At 37.2% G+C, this 19,665-nt stretch overlaps 1 protein-coding gene across 2 annotated transcripts in view; it reads right to left on the bottom strand.

Annotated features, from left to right (window-relative positions):
- The window catches only part of slc6a2 (solute carrier family 6 member 2), a 105,333-nt gene that overhangs the window by 74,338 nt on the left and 11,330 nt on the right, over positions 1–19,665 (bottom strand). For both annotated transcript variants that reach the window (XM_039762928.1, XM_039762927.1), the window contains exons 3-4: positions 17,072–17,203; positions 13,848–14,082 (exon numbers count right to left, since the gene is read on the bottom strand). In XM_039762928.1, coding sequence (XP_039618862.1) covers positions 13,848–14,082; positions 17,072–17,203 — 367 coding nt within the window. The remainder of the gene's footprint in view (positions 1–13,847; positions 14,083–17,071; positions 17,204–19,665) is intronic.

Here is a 19,665-nt window from a genome sequence, read left to right as displayed (position 1 = left end):
TTTAGAAATGATTAGGAGAAATGGAAAAGATGACCTAGAGATGGAAGGAGTTTAATAGACGAAACTGAATCATGGCCATGGAAACTAACCAAAATCAAAAAAGAGTTATCAAAATCAAAGTTGCTGTCTGAAGATACATGGCAATTTCGTAATTCTAACTTTACTGTTCACCTCCTAACACACACAAAAATTAGTGTTTTGTTCTTTTGTCTTCGATCCAGTACTTTATGGTTGAGGCTATACACTGACATCTTTTATAAGTGTCTCATGTCTTCTGTGTCATGTGACTAGCAACTATACATATCAAAACACAAAATGGTGCTGCAAGAATAAATAAAATTAATAACAACTTGAAATAAATATACACAAATTCCCAAAATGACACAAATTGGATCAGAGATGTCTAAAACATGGATTCATCACCAATAATATCATGCATCATGTTATCAGCAAATAATAAAAAAAAAGTGCTGGAAATTCATGTTTGAGATTTGGGATTCTGCAAAAAAGTGTAAACTATACACATATGCCAAGCAAACTGACATTGGATTATTAAATATACATAAATGGTATAACAATAGAATGATTATTTAAATGAATGACATCAGAGAAGAGGGTGAACATTTTTTTAGCCTGCCTAAGGTTTAGTGGACTATATACAGGTAAAATCTCATTACAGCGAATACTTAAGTAATAAAATTTTCAAAATAACAAGTATTTTTTGTTGGGTCAAACAATCGTACAAAATTAACGAGTCGTAAACTTCAGTATAACAAACATTTTTCTGCCAAAAATGGCCACCAAAGATAATAATGCAATGAAAAAATTACTTAATGCTGTAACCACACTTTCACCAAGTATCGAGAACCCTGCAACAGACTGTCTCTTTCTTGTTAGACCAAAAAGAAAGTGACATTCTGTTGCAAAATTTTCAGTCTCGGGCAGTCTCAGCAAGAGTGTAGGTGCAACATATTACATCAGAGCCGAATTCTGATTTAGTGTTCCACCGAAAGTCCACGTGGAGTAGTTTTGTCATGTGTGGACACTGTGCTGTTCGAATTTTACAGAGCTTTTCAAAGTTTTCTTTGTGATGAACAAAAAAAGTGAGAAACGCTGTCAGTTTATGCTGAAAGAAAAATTAACAATCCGGGAAAAAGTTGATTCTGAAATGAAGAGAAATGGCATGGCGAAAGCATTCTGAATCACAAATAGGAGCACTTGAGCTTACGAGACAGGAGCCGTGACACAGACAATAGTCCTGCTTTAGCTCCCATCTTCAGATTACAAGAACTCCAGTGGCTCAGAATCACTACTGCAGCAACAGTCTAGAGAAGAGAGATGAGTAGAGTGTGAGGAAAAGTAGGTCAAAGACCAGTGTTAAATTTTCTAAACATCATACGACAAGCACATTACATGGTAAACTTGATCCTGCACAGGACAACCAATTATTTTACCCTTGGTTTAATGATTACCACAGGCAGTACAGCAGCTACAGAGCTGTCCTTGCGCCACTGCCATTAGTAATGGCAAATTGCCAGTGACTCCAGTCACAGTACAGGTATACATATTTTCCCTATATTCATTACAACAAAATTTCAGTATAATGAAGTATTTTTATGGTCCCGTGAATTTCATTACAACAGGATTCCATCTGTATTAGTTTGTAAATGTTTCTAACACATTCATCAATATGCTGCATTGGGCCCATAATCCTATTGGTTGGTTACATAAATCACATATTTATTGGTATCATTTAGCTAGTGGGAACTCTTGCAAGAAAATTTATGTATGTATGTATGTATATATATATATATATATATATATATATATATATATATATATATATATACTGTATATATATACTGTATATATGTATTATTTGACAGTAAACTATGTAACATTCTATGACCCGCTACTTGCAATTGAGAGGGCGTGGCGAATATTTGCCGACTGGCAGACCAACCACATTTGTTACCTGGTAGGTAACCACCCATAAAATCAGATCGGGTCTCAGATTACGAATGCTACGAATGTAATTACTCCAATCTCCAGGCTGTCAAATAAACGAACCACATGCTGTGGCACAGCATAAAGAGGCTTCGCCGCTGATGTCCGAGGTTCGATCCCCGCGAGGAGAGCAGTGGAGTGTGTACGCCTGATGAGCCCATATAAGGGCAAAACACGTGTCGCATACTCTTTGCATTATTTGACAGTAAACTATGTTATACACCTATTATAAAAAAAAATCTTGGGAGGGAGACTAGGGAGACAAGACGGGATCTTCTCGGAAGACAATCTGACATCCCGTTAGGGACACTTTAACGTCACGTGAGACAAGGCAGTGAGACAACATTTAAAACAAGTTCACAGACATCTAACCTAGCAGTTGTTGGAATGCTTTTGGCAGACAACGACAAGCAGAACGCGCAGCTCACCAGCAGCAGCAACAGCAAGCCAGCAGATGATCCGACAGCTTCTCCTTAGTGTGCGTTCAGCCCCCATCACCCCCCCCTTCACAATGCAAGTGGAATAGATGCAAAGTGGCAAAAGGACAGTTGCTGTACATGCTTTGAAATAATTGACACGCAGCGCGACAAGCAAAACACACAGCTCGCCAGCAAATGATCCCACCGATCCTCCTTAGCGTGCGTTAAGCCCACCCCCCCCTTCACAGCGCAAGCTGTGGCAAAAGCACAGCTGCTGTACAGGCTTTTAAATGATATACACGCAGTGCGACAAACAGAACATATATATATATATATATAAAATAGAATGTCTGTCAGTATGTATGTTCTCTATACAATACAACACCCTCTGTCCGATATGGACTACTTTGGAATGGAAAAGTGACACTGACAGTCCCAGTGTTTTTTTTTGTTTTTCCTGTGTGCTACAGTTTGCACACCGATGCCACCTGCTGGCTCAGAGCAAAAACATCCAAACAGACAGAAAGGCAAACCAGTAGACAAAATGACAAGAATTTAACATTACTAACCCAGGAAATGGCATATGCTACTTTGGTCTACTGTAATACAAAAACAAGTTTTGTGTATTTTTACAGGGGTGTTTTAGGTGAGGCTTGATTGAGAGTAGAAGTGCAGCACAACACAAGGGAAAAGCAAAAATTTGTTGTTTAATTCCTGCTTTGTCTGCTTTTCATTGTTATTTAAGCACTACAGACTGAACTAAGAGGACAAGTTAGACATGACAGTATTCATGGTTACAACCCAACAATGAGTTACTGCAATTCTGTAATCAAATCAGACCCAAAAAGAATAAATTCTTGACTCATGAGAACAGAGACACTGATGAAGGCAGTGTGGATGATGGATGGGTTAGATAGCAATAACAACTAGGTCACCATCTTTTTAGGCCTGCAGGTGGCAAAATTTTGCCTATAAATTGTATGTGCCTGAGATGGAATCAGAGATCAATATGGCTTGTAGAAAATAATAAAGCCCAGTATGGGAGATTTTTGAATGCAATATTCAAGGCATTTATTATAACAACAACAACAACAACATTTATTTATATAGCACATTTTCATACAAAAAAATGTAGCTCAAAGTGCTTTACAAAATGGAGAATAGAAAAATAGAAGACACAGTAAAAAATAAGTCAACATTAATTAACATAGAATAAGTAAGGTCCGATGGTCAGGGTGGACAGAAAAAACAAAAAAAAAAACTCCAGACAGCTGGAGAAAAAAAAAAAATCTGTAGGGATTCCAGACCATGAGACCGCCCAGTCCCCTCTGGGCAATTTAAGCACATTATAAGCACATTGTCTTGGAGCGAGATATGTTGTTTGGTATAGACATTTAGAGTAAAAAAAACCCCTCAAACCTTAAAAATAAAAGGAAAGGATAAAAAGTGTCAACAGGCAGTGCATATTTATTTATTATAAAAACATTGTTCAAATTCAGTATCTGGTTTTGATTATGCTTGTTTTTATCAGACAAAAAAAAAACAAAAAACAGATAGTAAACAATGTAGTGTAGTAAGCTTTTAAACTTGTATTCAAACCCATTAAGTGTACAGTTCTATTTGATTGTGACACAAAACTAAACTCCATAGTAGCTCTTTAACCATACCATAATTACTAACACTAAAACTGAAACTAACAGATACAAAAATAAAATAGAAATTTCTTTGTTAAATAAAAACTAAATTAAAACTAAGAATACAAAATGAATGAAAACTAAAACTAAACTGAAGTAGGGTCAGAAAAAGAATAAAAACTAATATAAAAAGGCAAAACTATAATAACCTTGATCAGAACCATTCTGATGACAAAATTATTGAAAAAAATGTCCATTTGTCACTTTACTGATAGCCAAGTGTCTTTGTTATTAACGAACAGTGCTCATTTAATGCAACTAAAGACTCTTACATTTTATGCGTCTCAAAGATCTTTTATGAGGTTCTGGTGATCATACATTTAGCTGCTAGATTTATTTTAAGCATATACAATATATTTCACCACCCACTATTGAAGGTCAAAATTCTTCCTTTTTAAATTTTTGCATTTTACAATTTTTTTCTGCAAATCTATATTTTAGATTATAAATTAAACAAATAATTATGGCTTTTAATCCTTTTCTTAATCTCTGATAGACTGTACCATACATGTACAATGTAAATTTTTTAAATTGAGTTTTCCTTTTCCCTGTAGGAGATACACACAAATGTTGAAAAATTGACTAATAAAGCAAATAATATGTTAAATCAATTTGGCCCCCATTCAAAATTAAATACAAACAGGAAGTACACTCAAAGGTATAGTCTGAAAGATAATATAAACAGTACTGAATAGCCAAATGTTTGCAGAAATTTAAAAAATCATTCAAAGAATGTGTGTTTGGGGGCCAGGGGATGTATTCGAGCTTTATAACATTTGCCATTAAAGTTTATATAAGAAAAGGTTTGGTTTGATTGCTCAGAGAAGTTGGTAATGTCAGGATTACAAGTCTAATAAAACTTAACATTATTAAAACACACCTTTTATTTAAAATGTCTGTAGCACATGCGAGTATCCAATTTTGTCCAGTATGAAATATTTAATAATATCACTAGCACACCAGTTTAATTCCCTTGACAATAAGACAACTGATAGAAATTAGTAGGTATGCCCAAGACTCAGCTGCAGGTCCTAATTTCATTTACTTAGAAACCTGATTACATATTCCACTTTACCCCATACAGCAAAGCAATAATGACAAGGAATGATGGCTACAGTTCTTCCACAGTTCAAAGCATTCTGAATATCCTCCTCAAATATTTGAGAGATACAATTCTGGAAACTTTAAGGATCATAGGAAGCCTAAACATTACATGCTGGGGACACATGTTTGCCAATCTTTCATAAGGGAAGAGAGCCAAGGGAACGTTTTTGTTTCATTTTTTAAATTCTCAAATTATTTTAGATGCATCTATCTATCTTTGCTTTAAGGCTATGCAAATTCCCCTGTTATGATCTCAATTATAAAGCTTCATCATTTTTGCCATGAGCTCCTGTATTGGCAGAGAAGATCAAATGTTACATTTTTCCATTAGACACTTTATAATCCTAATTTCTGCCAATATTTAAATGGAATGATCTTTTAAAAACAATTAGAACTGTAATTATGAGTGTAACTATAGTCACCCAGCTACCTTACTAAAGTACAGTTTTGTTACTGAATATAAAATGAAAATTTTTGTTTCTGCTATGAAACATAATATGCCATTGCACTTAAACCAGTCTTTACTATACAGGATATGATCATAATCAGAATGAATCCCTTTATTTATTTATGCTGATAAGGCTTGTAAATAGAATAAGATTAAAAATTAGGCAACAAGAAACATAAACAATGTCAATAAGGTATAAGAGAAGAGTAATGCAATCAATTTTAAATGCTCTTATTGACCTTAAATAAGCCTGAAGAGCAAAAAAATAAGTTAAAAACTTAATAAAACCGTAACAGATTATTACAAAAATTACCCAAAATGTGCAAGAAAAAAAAATTGAAAATGGTCAAGAAATAGTAAGGCCTTCAGCTAACTAATCACTACAAGGTTAAACATGCTATGTCTATGGATAGCCCCTTAAGTCCATAGAAACTAAACTCATTGTATAAAACAAGCAACAGCAAGAAGTACTTATAAAACCAGAGTGCCTCTAGACATTCTTCAGCCTTCAGGACCATGATGGAAGACAGCTTTTCAACACACAGTACAACAGTGAAGCATCTTGATCTTACCTTGATTCAAGGAAGACACTGAAATCTTTGCTGAAAACTGCAAATACAACATTATTCCAAATAAAAAAATGAAAGAATTCCAGTAATTACACATTTGGTTTGTGGAGCTTGTAGACTGTATATGAGACTGTGTTGATTTTTATTCAGGCACTTTCTAAAATTGCATGTGTTAGGCTAATTGGAGAAAAACTGTCTCTTTATGTGTGAATGTACCTGGTGACGCACTGGTGTTCCATCTAATATATGTATTCCACCTTACACCCAGTACCTCTTATGACAGATGCCAGCTATCCAGAGATCCTAAACAGGATTAAACCAGTTTGATATTGTATTAATGGAAATGTTACCTCTGTCTCATGTAACATAATGGAAATTAGGAAGACCCTTGTAAAATAAGTGTTATGGAAAATAAATAAAAGAAGTTAGGTTTGAGAAGCACATATTGTTTGATGAAGACAATAAAGACATAAAGACAATGTCCAGAAGCAATTAAGGAAAAAATGTATAGTAAAACTGAAAAAGAAAAAAAAAAATAACAGATGTTATGCTTCCAGCCACAGGGGATGTACAAACCAGTGTGTTTCTTTGTGCCAGTGCCAAGCCAGGATAAATGGGGAGGGTTACGTCAGGAAGGGCATCCTGTGTAAAATTTGGCAGATCATAATGCAGACAACAATATGGATTTCCATACCAGATCAGTCGAGGCCCGAGTTAACAACGGCCGCCACTAGTACTGATGTACAAGAGTGGAGGAAGATGCACACAGGTAGATTATATCCTATGCAGGAGAGTCAATCTGAAGGAGATTGAAGACTGCAAAGTGGTGGCAGGGGAAAGTGTAGTTAGACAGCATAGGATGGTGGTCTGTAGGATGACGATGGAGATCAAGAAGAGGAGGAGAGTGAGGGCAGAACCAAGGATCAAACAGTGGAAGTTGAAAAAGGAAGACTGCAAGGTTGAGTTCAAGGAAAAGGTAAGAAAGGCACTGGGTGGCAGTGAAGGGTTGCCAGATAGCTGGGCAACTACAGCAGAAGTAGTAAGGGTGACAGTAAGAAGGGTGCTTAGCGTGAAATCTGGACAGAAGAAGGAGGAAAAGGAAACCTGGTGGTGGAATGGGGAAGTACAGGAGAGTATACAGAGGAAAAGGTTGGCAAAGTGTAATAGTCAGAGAGATGCAGAAAGTACACAGGAGTACAAGGAGATAAGGCATAAGATAATGAGAGAGGTAGTGAAGCCTAAGAAAAGGTGTATGATGAGTTGTATGAGAGGCTGGACACTAAGGAGGGAGAATAGGACCTGTACCGATTGGCTAGACAGAGGGACCGAGCTGAGAAAGATGTGCAGCAGGTTAGGGTGTGTGAGAAATGGCCGGCTGTTAATCCCGGCCAACACCCCCATGCCGTCAGATGGAGTCCTTCCTGCAACACAGAGGTGCCCCGAGTTCCCACAGGGCACCATGGACATTGGAGTTTTACTTTACAGCCCTGCTGGATACCATGGGGGCCGCCAGGGGACAATGCAGGGAAGCACAATGATTTTTATTATAGCCTGGAAGTACTCCCTAGTCACGGAGACGGAAATAATGAAGAAAAAGGAGAGAGTTTCCATCTGACCCGGAAGTGCTATGAAATCGCATGGACTGAGGGACAGAAGCACTTCCGGGTCAAGGACTATAAAAGGACTGTGGGCAACCCAGCAGGGCGAGCTGGAGTTGGGAGGAAGTGTGATGGCGCTGCTGGGTGGAGAGGAGGATTGATTGAGTATTGTATTGATTTATTGTATTATTATTAATAATGTGGTGGTGGAGGTGCTTTGTGCACAATTGAAAAATTAAATTCATTTCTGGAACTTTAACCTGGTGTCTGGACGTGTTGTCTGCGGATTTCTCGGGGCAACAGCGACCCCTGCTGTCACAGGTGATAAAGGGTAAAGATGGAAAGACATTCACAAGTGAGGAGAGTGTGTTGAGCAGATGAAAAGAGTACTTCAAGAGGCTGATGAATGAAAGAACGAGAGACGGTTGGATGATGTTGCGACAGTGAATCAGGAAGTGCAACGGATTAGCAAGGAGGAAGTAAGGATAGCTATGAGGAGAATGAAGAATGGAAAAGCTGTTGGTTCAGATGACATACCTGTGGTAGCATGGAGGTGTTTAATGGAGATGGCAGTGAAGATTTTAACCAGATTGTTTAATGGAACCTTGGAAAGTGAGTGGATGCCAAAGGAGTGGAGAGGGAATTTACTGGTACTGATTTTTAAAATAAGGGGGATGTGCAGAGCTATAGTAACTACAGGGGGATAAAATTGATTAGCCACAGCATGAAGTTATGGGAAAGACTTGTGGAAGCTAGGTCAAGAAGGGAGGTGATGATTAGTGAGCAGCAGTCTGGTTTCATGCCAGGAAAGAACACCACAGATGTGATGTTTGCTCTGAGGGTGTTGATGGAGAAGTATAGAGAAGGCCAAAAGGAGTTGTATTGTGTTTTTGTAGACCTGGAGAAAGCATATTACAGGGTGCGGAAATCAGGTGAGGCAGAGATGTATGCAAAAGTTGTACAGGATATGTACAAGGGAAGTGTAACAGTGGCAAGGTCTGTTGTAGGAGTGACGGATGAATTCAACATGGAGGTGGGATTACATCAGGTATCGGCCTTGAGCCCTTTCTTATTTGCAATGGTGATGGACAGGTTGACAGATGAGATTAGACAGGAGTCCATATGAACTATGATGTTTGCTGCTGACATTATGATCTATAGCGAGAGTAGGGAGCAGGTTGCAGAGATCCTCGAGAGGTCGAGATATGCTCTAGAGAGGAGAGGGATGAAGGTCAGTAGGAACAAGACAGAATACATGTGTGTAAATGAGAGGGATGTCAGTGAAATCGTGAGGATGCAGTTAGTAGAGCTGGCAAATGAGGATGAGTGTAAATACTTGGGATCAGCAATACAGAGTAATGGGGACTGTTAAAGAGAGGTGAAAAAGAGAGTGCAAACAGGGTGGAGTGGGTAGAGAAGAGTGTCAGGAGTAATTTGTGACAGATGGGTATCAGCAAGAGTGAAAGGGAAGACCTACAAGACGGTAGTGAGACCAGCTATGTTATATGAGTTGGAGACGGTGGCACCAAAAAACTGGAGACAGAGCTGGAGGTGGCAGAGTTAAAAATGTTAAGGTTTGTATTCAGTGTGACAAGGATAGGCAGGATTAGAAATGAGTACATTAGAGGGTCAGGTCAGTTTGGATGTTTTGGAGAGAAAGTCAGAGTGGCGAGATTGCATTGGTTTGGACATGTGCAGAGGAGAGATGCTGAGTATATTAGGAAAAGGATTCTTCTGGGCAAGAGAAAAAGAGGAAGGCCTAAGAGAAGGTTTATGGATAAGGTGAGAGAGGACATGCAGGTGATGGGTATAATAGAGCAAGATGTAGAGGACAGGAGGATATGGAAAAAGGTGATCCGCTGGGCAACCCCTAACAGGAGCAGCTGAAAGAAGAAGATGCTCAATCTCTATAAATCACTAGGGAGAATACAGAAGGACAGAAAAAAGAAACCACATGCATGAAAAAAAAGCATAGAGACTCTTAAGTTCTAGAAGCTATGAGAAAAATATTTAAGTGTATACATTTCTTGCTATATGTAAATGTGTACAGGTCTCTGAGCTTCTGAAACAGAAGTGTCCTATCCAAGCATTACTTCGGTTAGGTCCATAATGACACAGCAAGTTGTAATATTAAAGTTTAATATTAACACTCCTCTGCGGTGGGTTGGCACCCTGCCCAGGATTGGTTCCTGCCTTGTGCCCTGTGTTGGCTGGGATTGGCTCCGGCAGACCCCCGTGACCCTGTATTCGGGTTCAGCGGGTTAGAAAATGGATGGATGGATGGATTAACACTCCTAAAAAAGGCACTTCTTTAAGTCTTAGTCTTAAATTGCAGTTTCACTGCAATAATTGGAAATGCTATATTTAAAAGAAAAAACAAACACAATCATCAAATTATAAAATATCTGCACATTATAAGTATATGCCCTAAATGAAGGATCAATGTTTTGTTCTACAAAATAATATTGTATAATTAGTAAAAACTGAGTGATAGACCAGATGTTTATAAAATAGTCTTATACACATGTCAAGCAGTTTACTGTGATTTAACAGTTTATTAGCCTGGGAGTAAAGATGATGTGCAAGTCTGCTGATATGGCATTGAATGATATGATATTATATACTGGATGATAGACAGACAAACAATATTCAGCAATTTACTGGACCCTAATCTCACCTGGTAAAATATCACTCCATGGAGGCCTCTTTATGGAATAAAACATTATCTGAACAAAACTTAGTCTCACCAAAAATGGTGAGTTCAAGCCTTATCAAATTACATTTTATTATTCCCTTAACATAATTACTTGCCCTGATTAGGACTTCTGCTACATAAAATACAGTTAATACAATTTCCCTTATTTGTTTTCTATGTCAATGTAATTTGAATTGAATACAGCAAAGTTATATACAAAAAGATAGAAATCAAAACCCATCTCAGTCTATATATACACATCTAACTCTGCATAAGTTTCATTCACACGTGAACAACTTTACTGTCCCGTAACAATCTTGAAAGTCCCTTTGGGGCAAGCCGTCAATCTCTGTTCACACTGTAGAAGCACAAAAACTCTTTGATGTGCAATTCCTTACTAGTCTCACATTTATAAGCTTCAAAAGCTTTTTTTAATATGCTTAACCAACCAGCGACTTAAGATATTATTTTCTGAAACAGTTTACAGAATGGAGAAATCTTAGCTGTAATAATAAGCACTCAAGTTACAAGTAGTAGAAAAGCTTTGAACTGCTATCTCTTACCACTTCTCATGCATTCACTCCACATTTCATTACCCTTTTTCTATTATAACCTTTGTTAAGAGATATAATCACCCAGTGCCCTTAAAGTTAAGTGTATTAGAAATGTAGTATGATAATAGCAAAACAGTTTTCTGTTTGTATTTGGAAAAATGGCATAAGCACATGTCACACTCAATTTTGGAGCAATTAGGAAAAGTTGTTTCCATTATTCACCCTAAAAAACAGAAAAAAGACAGTGTCACAGGTGGCTGGGTGCGGTCGGCAATCAGCCGCCTATTTGAGGATCCGCCGCCCTGCAATCAAGGCTGGAGTCGGGTGAGGAGGAAGATGAGGTCGTGGCAGAGGAGGCGAGGAGAGGCCCGAGTGATTTGTGTGTGGAGACAGTGGCTAGTGAGAGCCTGGACTTTGGGGAGACTGGGGGTTTGGTGGCGGTGCACTTGACATTTGTAAATATACTGTAAATAAACGTGTGGTGATGGCTGAAACGGTGTCCGCCTCTGTGTGTCCGGGCCACCCTATTTCACAACATATATAACATTCTGTTACTGATAGATGAAGTATGCAATTCATATTTCCCTAAGTACTTATACACACACATGCATCCACACAGCAAGCTTTCAGAAATTATATATTATTTATTATTTGCATTCTAAATATTTTAAAAGTTAGTTCTGAAGAATATTGCAAGAATACAAAAGTGTCAATTTGTTATAACCATTTTTTAATGCAAGAGGACACCACCAATCGTCTGCTTCACATGAATTAATACTATTCAACAAATGCTCCAAAATTTTGAATAAAAGGTTTTGTTCATAAACTTCTGAGACAGATAAATAAAGAATATAGCAAAACAAATAATAAAAAAAACAATAAACAAAGTATCACCTGGACTTGGCTACACAGTTTAGTGCTTGCTCAAATTAAAATATCAAGGAGCATTGTTTGCTTAAACTGGCATTTAATGTGTCTTCCTTAATTTTTCTTGTATGCTTCTTATTGGCCCCATCTCCTTTGTTGCCCCAAGTTATTGCCCTCTATTCTCCCAAAACCTTTAATTCTGTGTGAACAGTTCTAGTTCACTTTAATTTATTTCATAATTCCCCCAACACACGTGTTATGACTTGTTCTAATATCTCATGCACTTTCCTACACACTGTCAATGTAGAGTAGACTATTTTAAGACTTGCTTCTTTAATGATGTGGTAGTTCAACAACACTCTCATTTAATATACACATTTACTAATGACGGTGAAGTGATAGTGCAGCTGTCTTGCAGTAGGAGACCAGGGTTCATGTCCTGTGGAGTGGAGTTTGCATATTCTCCTTCTGTCTAAATGGGTTTTCCTCCTACAGTCCAAATACATGCAAATAATGTGGATTGACAGTACTAATCTGACCCTAGTGTGTCGTTGGGGTGTGTGTGTGTGTGTGTGTGTGTGTATATTAGCCCTATGATGGACTGGTACCTCGTCCAGGATTTGTTGAGCCCTGTGCTAGCTAGGATAGGCTCCAGCACCCGCCGTGTCCCTGTTTAAGACTAGACGGCTAGACAATGACTGACTGACTAACTAATGATGGCATCCAAGAAGGTATTATGCCAATTTGTTCAGGAAGTATATGTAAATGATTACCATTCTGTATTCTAATTTAATAATTAAACTACCAATGCCTCTTCTCCTTTTTTAACTATTTCTGCCATATTTTTATTACTTAGTCCAAACATTATGCTTTTTTCTAGATATGGTCCTTCTGTTTCTCAAGCTATTTTTTTTAAACAATGTAGTTAATAAAAAATTGGTACTCTTTACAGCTACAGTTATTTTAGTGAATCTGTGCTTGTGTTTGTTATCATCAAGATAATCAAACAATGTGTTGAGTGTGAAATGTTGAATTTGTAAGCTTGAATTGCAAACTTTGATACTGTGCCGACATGATTATTATAAAGTGCAAAATGTTTGTATGATCTTTTCATAGTTCTTTAACTAACACTGATCGATCAGGATTCAATTTATCTTCAATAATGTCGGTAATATACTGTAACAATCATTAGTACAGATATCAGAAGAGCTATCTTGAAGAGCCTCAGTGCAAAATAACCTTTCAAAAACATACTTTTAAAGCAGCTTCCTGCATTGATGTCTGCCACCATCGTTTATTTAAGTTCTTGTTACATCAGACAATTGTTACACTTTTGTCTGCAGCTTCATAAGTAACCCAACAGTGTGGGTTCTTTTCTCTCTATGAAAGTCAGAGAGATGGTTATTATTGTCACATAATTTTGTGCCCAAGATTTAAATAAAATTGTCTATTTTTATTTAATTTTAACTTGCCCTTTTAAAATTCTGAGATTGTAATTGTTTCTATGTGTCTTACTAACCTGCCAAACAACATTTACAAAAGGATGACCAAAGACAACCATTTTATTTGACACTATTTCTACCTTTTCTTTCACCATACAGTAGTCATTTTCATAAAATATTTACAAGAAAATGTGACCCTAAAAATGTTTATTCCACATGTTCGGATTGTCTCAGAAAAGTAAAACATACACTACTACAGATTTTTAATGTAGCAAAAGAAAAGCAAGAACAAGACCTTTTATTAAATGTCAAGCTTACTTAACAGAAGAATAGCTTTTAATTAGCAAATTCATTATAACAGAATCTACCAGCATTGTGAGTCCCCAGGACCTGGCTTGCATACAGTTGATCAAAAGCCTCTCAAAAACATAAAGTGAGCACAGTACTTACTCAAAGAATTCTGATGCTGCAGTATTATTAGCTTTGGGCAAGACAGTCCGATTGCTGACTGTTTTATTCAATGGCTCAGGAACTGTGCAATTAGCACTGTTCCAGCTGTTCCCACACATTTGCCAAGGTAGATCTTGTGTAAATGAGGAATACAAGTAGTAGAGTGACCAAGCAATGATGACATTGTAGTAGAAGCCTACGTACAGTGCTATAAGGATCACAGTGTAGCCCACACCTGCAGAAAGAAAGTGAAATTAAGTCTTCTCAGCAAGGACAAAAAACAAACATCTTTTAAATATCTAATATCCTTTAGATCTAGGTCTAGTGCTATGTTTTATTTTAGAACATTTTTATATATCTAAAATTCTTTATGTTCTCTTTTCTTGTTGTCTCAGTACCCATTTATAACTGTGACAAAGATATCAGGATAAATCTAAGTGAGTAAACAAATATCTCATGTCAGATCAAATTCTCTAGGTGATTATTCTTACTAAACCGTACGCAAATATTAGCATTTAACTTCACTCAATCTATGTTGTACAGTCACTCAGGGCTGTCTTAAAATATGGGCACTGGCCAGTGGCCCCAGGAACACAGGGGCCCACAATGTTTCTGATGCCTGTGTTTGTTTCTGTTTTGCTATCAAAACAGGGGCCCCAGGGAACTACTTTGCCTGGGGGGCTATGATACTTTTAAGATGGTCCTGAGTCACTATGTAGTAGTTGTGCCAGATTCTCCTTCAAATGTACAGTATTAGTAGGGAATTAATCAGATTACCATGGGAGTAAGGGACCAGGCCCTCTCAGATTTATACATAAATAGGTCAGAACATCAAGAAGTGGCAGAAAATTTTCATTTAGTGAAGATCACTGAAACTCTAAATTTAGCAACATTTTAGAATGGAATTACATTTATGGATGGATGCAAAAATGTCTACAGAAGCACGGGAAAGAAGCTAAAAATCTTTAAAATTTGTAATATCCTAGTTAGCCACAACAGCAGTCATTAAAGTATGCTGTGGATTCTATTTATATTGATCAAACCCCATTGGAGTAGCAGGGATAACAGATACCAGAAAGCAGGGCTTTGTGTAAGGGACAGGCAAAACAAAAGCTTTATTGTGACTCATTGGGATCTGGAGGAGTCTTTGGAGGTATCTACAGGCTAGAGGATTAAAAGAGACTCTCGGCTGTAAGGCTGTTTAACTTTGGAGTCAGAAGGATGAAAGACAATGGTACAACTGGAGGGTGGAAGAAAGGTCAGAATGGAGTTTTGAAGAAAACAGTTGGAGGTAGGAAGGAATTTCCCTAAACAAGCCCAGATAGACTCTAGGTTTATTTAGTGTGTTTTTTTTTTCCTTCTATAATTACCTAAACCCTGTATACTTTATTCTGCATTAACATATTATTTGTCCTCATATTTAGGTATTCTTGTAAGTCATTCTGGACTTGGGCACATTGAACCATCTCAAATAATTGTACCTTTTTCCTTGACTTAATAAAAATTTGATGGTCTTTACTTTTGATAGATCTATTGTTGAGAATAGCTCCTTCCCATGTTTTTCAGAATACACAATTTATTTGTTTATTCCAGTGTTAAGTGATTAGTGTATATAGTAGTTTACAGTATACATTTTCACAGCAAAAGTTATTAATTTATGATATTTTGACACATAATCTACCGACAAATAATTGCGTGCCGCAATGCAATGGGCATATATGTTCTGAAAGGACACGATACTTCCTTGCTATCAACAAAAAAATTGCATGCAGTAAAATATCAAAAATACACTTTGATATTCTAGATTACAACACAGCCCAATAAACAGCATTCTTTAGAAAAGTGATTGAAAAACAAAACTGTACTATTAATAATAAAAAAACAAAAGCACAATAAATATAAATCCTCCTTTAGAAATTACATGAAAATGACTTCTTAATTTCTAGGATCTTGCGAAAAATTGTAGCTCTTTATTTCTTTCAAGCGTACCTGTCTTCTATGTTGCTTTACTGTGAGGTTTTTGAAATTCACCACAATTCTACACTGAATTCAAAATGAGAGAGCAAGAATTTGATCTAGGAATAATAAAGTATGATCTTATAATTCCAGTTCTTAAATCCCTTTTACTGTCTTCCACTTACCTTTAGATTCATCCAGTACTTTTATGATCCTCTTGTTAAATTCAGTGTCAATGGATAGCAAGAAAGTATTCCTGCAGTGTTTGGCTCAAATCAGATAAGACACCAATCCTAGACAGAGCACCAGTACATTGCAAGACACAGTAATGTACAATCCCACACATACACTTATATGTTGCCAATTTTAGACATGGAAATTAATTTAGCATGTATGTACTACATACAGTGTTTTGAAGAGAGTATCTGCAGAAAAGCCGACATAGACACAGGAAAAACATGCAAACAATACACAAACACTGACATTTTAACCCAAAAGCCAATTTTAATAACATCCATTTGACATATAAAGTTGCAAATGGCTTAGAGACTGTCTCCACCCCGACTATTAATTAGCTAAACATATTTGCTTGTGTAATCCACAGCATAGAAGTCAAACTGTAAATGCAGGTCTGCTTCAAATTCCAAAGATAAATAAACCTACTGTAAAAGCTCACAGCCTTTAGCTATAGGGATCCTGTACTTTAGAAATGGTCTACCTACCAATACAAGAGAAGCCTTTTGGTCTCAGAATCCAAATCAATGCTGAACACTGATTGTTTCATTTTAGATTCTTAGAGGTCAACGTCTGTTCCAACAGCATCAAATACAAATCCTGCATGGGTTGCTAGTCTATCACTGGTCACTCATACAGAGTCAATAAGTAACAGAACATGCATATGTTTGAGATGTTAGAGGAACACTCGAGTGTCCAGAAAAAAACAAACATGCAGGCTTTAATAAATAAATTAACTCGGAAGACTTATGTCTTTACTCTCTGACAATGTCCTATAAAACTACCTTAAAGCAGATGATACTCTACATCACCACTCTTCCTAGGTAAAACTTTAATACTACCATTCGTTTTACAAAATGTATATAGGAGATCATTTCTACAATATCAATTGGACAATGAATGTTATTTGTACTTACTATAATGAAAGAATGTATTTAAGATCCTTTGAAGTTGTTTATTAGAAAGAATACAGTATGCAACATAAACTTATGATAGTGAAAAATAATGAGCATATTTTTCTAATACAATCTCACCTTTAAAAATTGGGCAGATTTTCCAAACAGTGGCAGCTCCTTCCCTGTTAAATTGGCCCAGTGCCAATTCCATATAAAACAGAGGTATCCCAGCAATGAACAGGAAAAAAGTGTAGGGGATCAAAAAGGCACCTGCAAGTACAAATTTTAAATAAATATTTTACTGAGGGAAAAAAGCTTCACCAGGTGCTGGCAGATTTGAAAAATTGTGGTTAGCAATAATAACAATCTCTATATATAATCTTCATTTGGATCTTGATCTTTGTTTGTCCGCGATTGAATTAGAAGAAGCACTAGATGGCAGTAGAGAGACAGCTAAAACACAGGCATTGCATTAAGAATCTCCTCCAGGCTTATACTACTGAAGACTGTAGTACTCCAGTCATACCTCAAAACACAGACATTCAAACTAAACAAATTGTTGTGCTTTAAATTAACTAAAGAGATCTTCATTTAGATCTTGATCTTTTTTAGTCCGCGAATTCCACGCATGCGTAGACCACCTTCCAGTTTAGTACATTATTGTTACTTACGGATGTCAACAATGTGCCGGAATAACGAAAGGGGTGGTGGACAGTGTTACGCTGGTTAGCTCCTGAAGCCTGGTTAGAGAATGAGATTGCCGAAGATAAAAGGTACGTGCCTATGTAACATATGAATGAAAGAAAGAAAGTGGGTAAAATGAATGACAACGTAACAGCACGTTTCGGAAATTATTATTGTTACGTTGTAGCCGGCGAGTGCTGCGCGTCTCACAGTTGTACCATGCCTTGCTCACATGTCAGTGAAGTGATTCCTACTTATGCTTTAAAAAGCCTGAATACCTATGTGTCCCCCTTTTATAACCACTGCTCCATGTGTATTGCCTTACTCTTTGGATTGCCACAAAGCAACCTGCAAGATTGGAGAAAGGTTGAGAAGACATCGTGAGAGGAAACGATAGCGTCGTGAAAACGAGACGGACTGAGAATGGACAGAAGCAGAAATGCTCCTACACCGCCACATAATTACTATTCGGACAGTGATTCCGAGTAGGCCGTTCCTATCGAATCAATGTCCAAGGGTTTTCTTTTTTAATTTTGTTTCCCTTATAAAAAATCATAATGCTGTGCGAGGAAGGGCCCAGTTCACGACTGGCAGCCACGTTTAAACAGGGAGCCCTTCACAGACAACTTTAACACGCGCAACATAGTTGGGCGCACATGGCTAGTGCAATATAACTTTTAATTTATGTATTTGCAGTAGGAATCCAACAAAGAATAAAAACGTCACAGCTTCATTAGCTACTGAAATATCCTTACCATATCTAATCTTATTTTACAATACCTTTAAAAAGTATTTACTAATTGAAAACAAATATATACAATGCGATCTAGATTAATTACAAATGTAAAACAAAAACTGACTGCATAAATGTTCACCCACTTCAATTAAGTATTTAGCTGATGCACCTTTGGCAGCGATTAAATCCTTGAGTCTGTGTGGAAAAGTCTCTATCATCTATGTGCATCTGGACACTGCAATTTTTCCCCTTCTTCTTTTATAAGGCACCTCAAGTCCAGGAGGGCATTAACATTGTTTTTAAAACTAGGAGTACCATGGACTATGCCAAATGGAGTTGTGTTTTTAAATCTTTAGTTATTTCACAAATGTGCAGACCAGGCTGTTCTTCCTTGACTTTCAGATCCAATCAGAAAATATGACTGACATGTTTCTTTGCTTTTTTATGTGAAAGATCCCCTGTTATTGCCACAAGCAACACACAAGGAACATTGGTACTTCGGTGTGAATTGTCACTGTCGCTACCCAATCTATGTGCCTCCCTGATTCATGTGTGCATTGCGTATTGAAAGCCTAACATTTTGTAAAGTGTTCATGCATGTGCTAAACAGATTGGGCAGCGGTGTAAATTGTGCAATGACGTAGCCTTTCATTACACATGCACGCACAGATCAGGCCAGCAACGGAGAAGAAACTCCACTTTAAGGCATGGCCTGATCTAAACTGTGCATGCCAATTCACAACTGACAATACGGTATATTAATTTTAGTTCCACATTAGTTAACCATAATGAGAATATTCACCTTGCAAAATAAACGAACCAGCCTTTGTGGCACAACGTCTGATGTTCTGCCTCAGGTGCTGATATCCAAGGTTTGAACCCCACAAGGGAAAGTATAGGTATGCACACCTGATGAGCCCCAATTAGGGCGTAACAAATGTCATGTACTTTTTCTATTATTTGGCAAGTACTGTGTGTGTGTATGTATATAATTTTTATTAAGCAGAGAGTGCATGCGCGAGACAAATCGAATGGGAACTCTTTTCACAAAATAAAAAAAAAATGGATCGGGTACGGTCATAATACACGCACATACGTGTGTGGCTTAGTTTGTACTTGTGCAGATCTGGAAGGCACTGCAGATCGGGTAGCGACAGTCACCTTTACCTTCCAGCTCACACTTGACTGCATTTGCATATCCTGTTTACCTCCATAGATCCTCTACTGCTGGATCTAGGTTACTGAACGATGTTTCGAAGATGTGAATTGCTGTCTGTCTTTAGCAGACAGCTATAAAATTATCAATGAGAAC

This window comes from Polypterus senegalus, chromosome 9, assembly GCF_016835505.1.
Source record: "Polypterus senegalus isolate Bchr_013 chromosome 9, ASM1683550v1, whole genome shotgun sequence".
NCBI lineage: Eukaryota > Metazoa > Chordata > Cladistia > Polypteriformes > Polypteridae > Polypterus > Polypterus senegalus.
The sequence above is the reverse complement of the archived record's forward strand: the minus strand, read 5'-3'. Positions and strand labels throughout refer to the sequence as shown.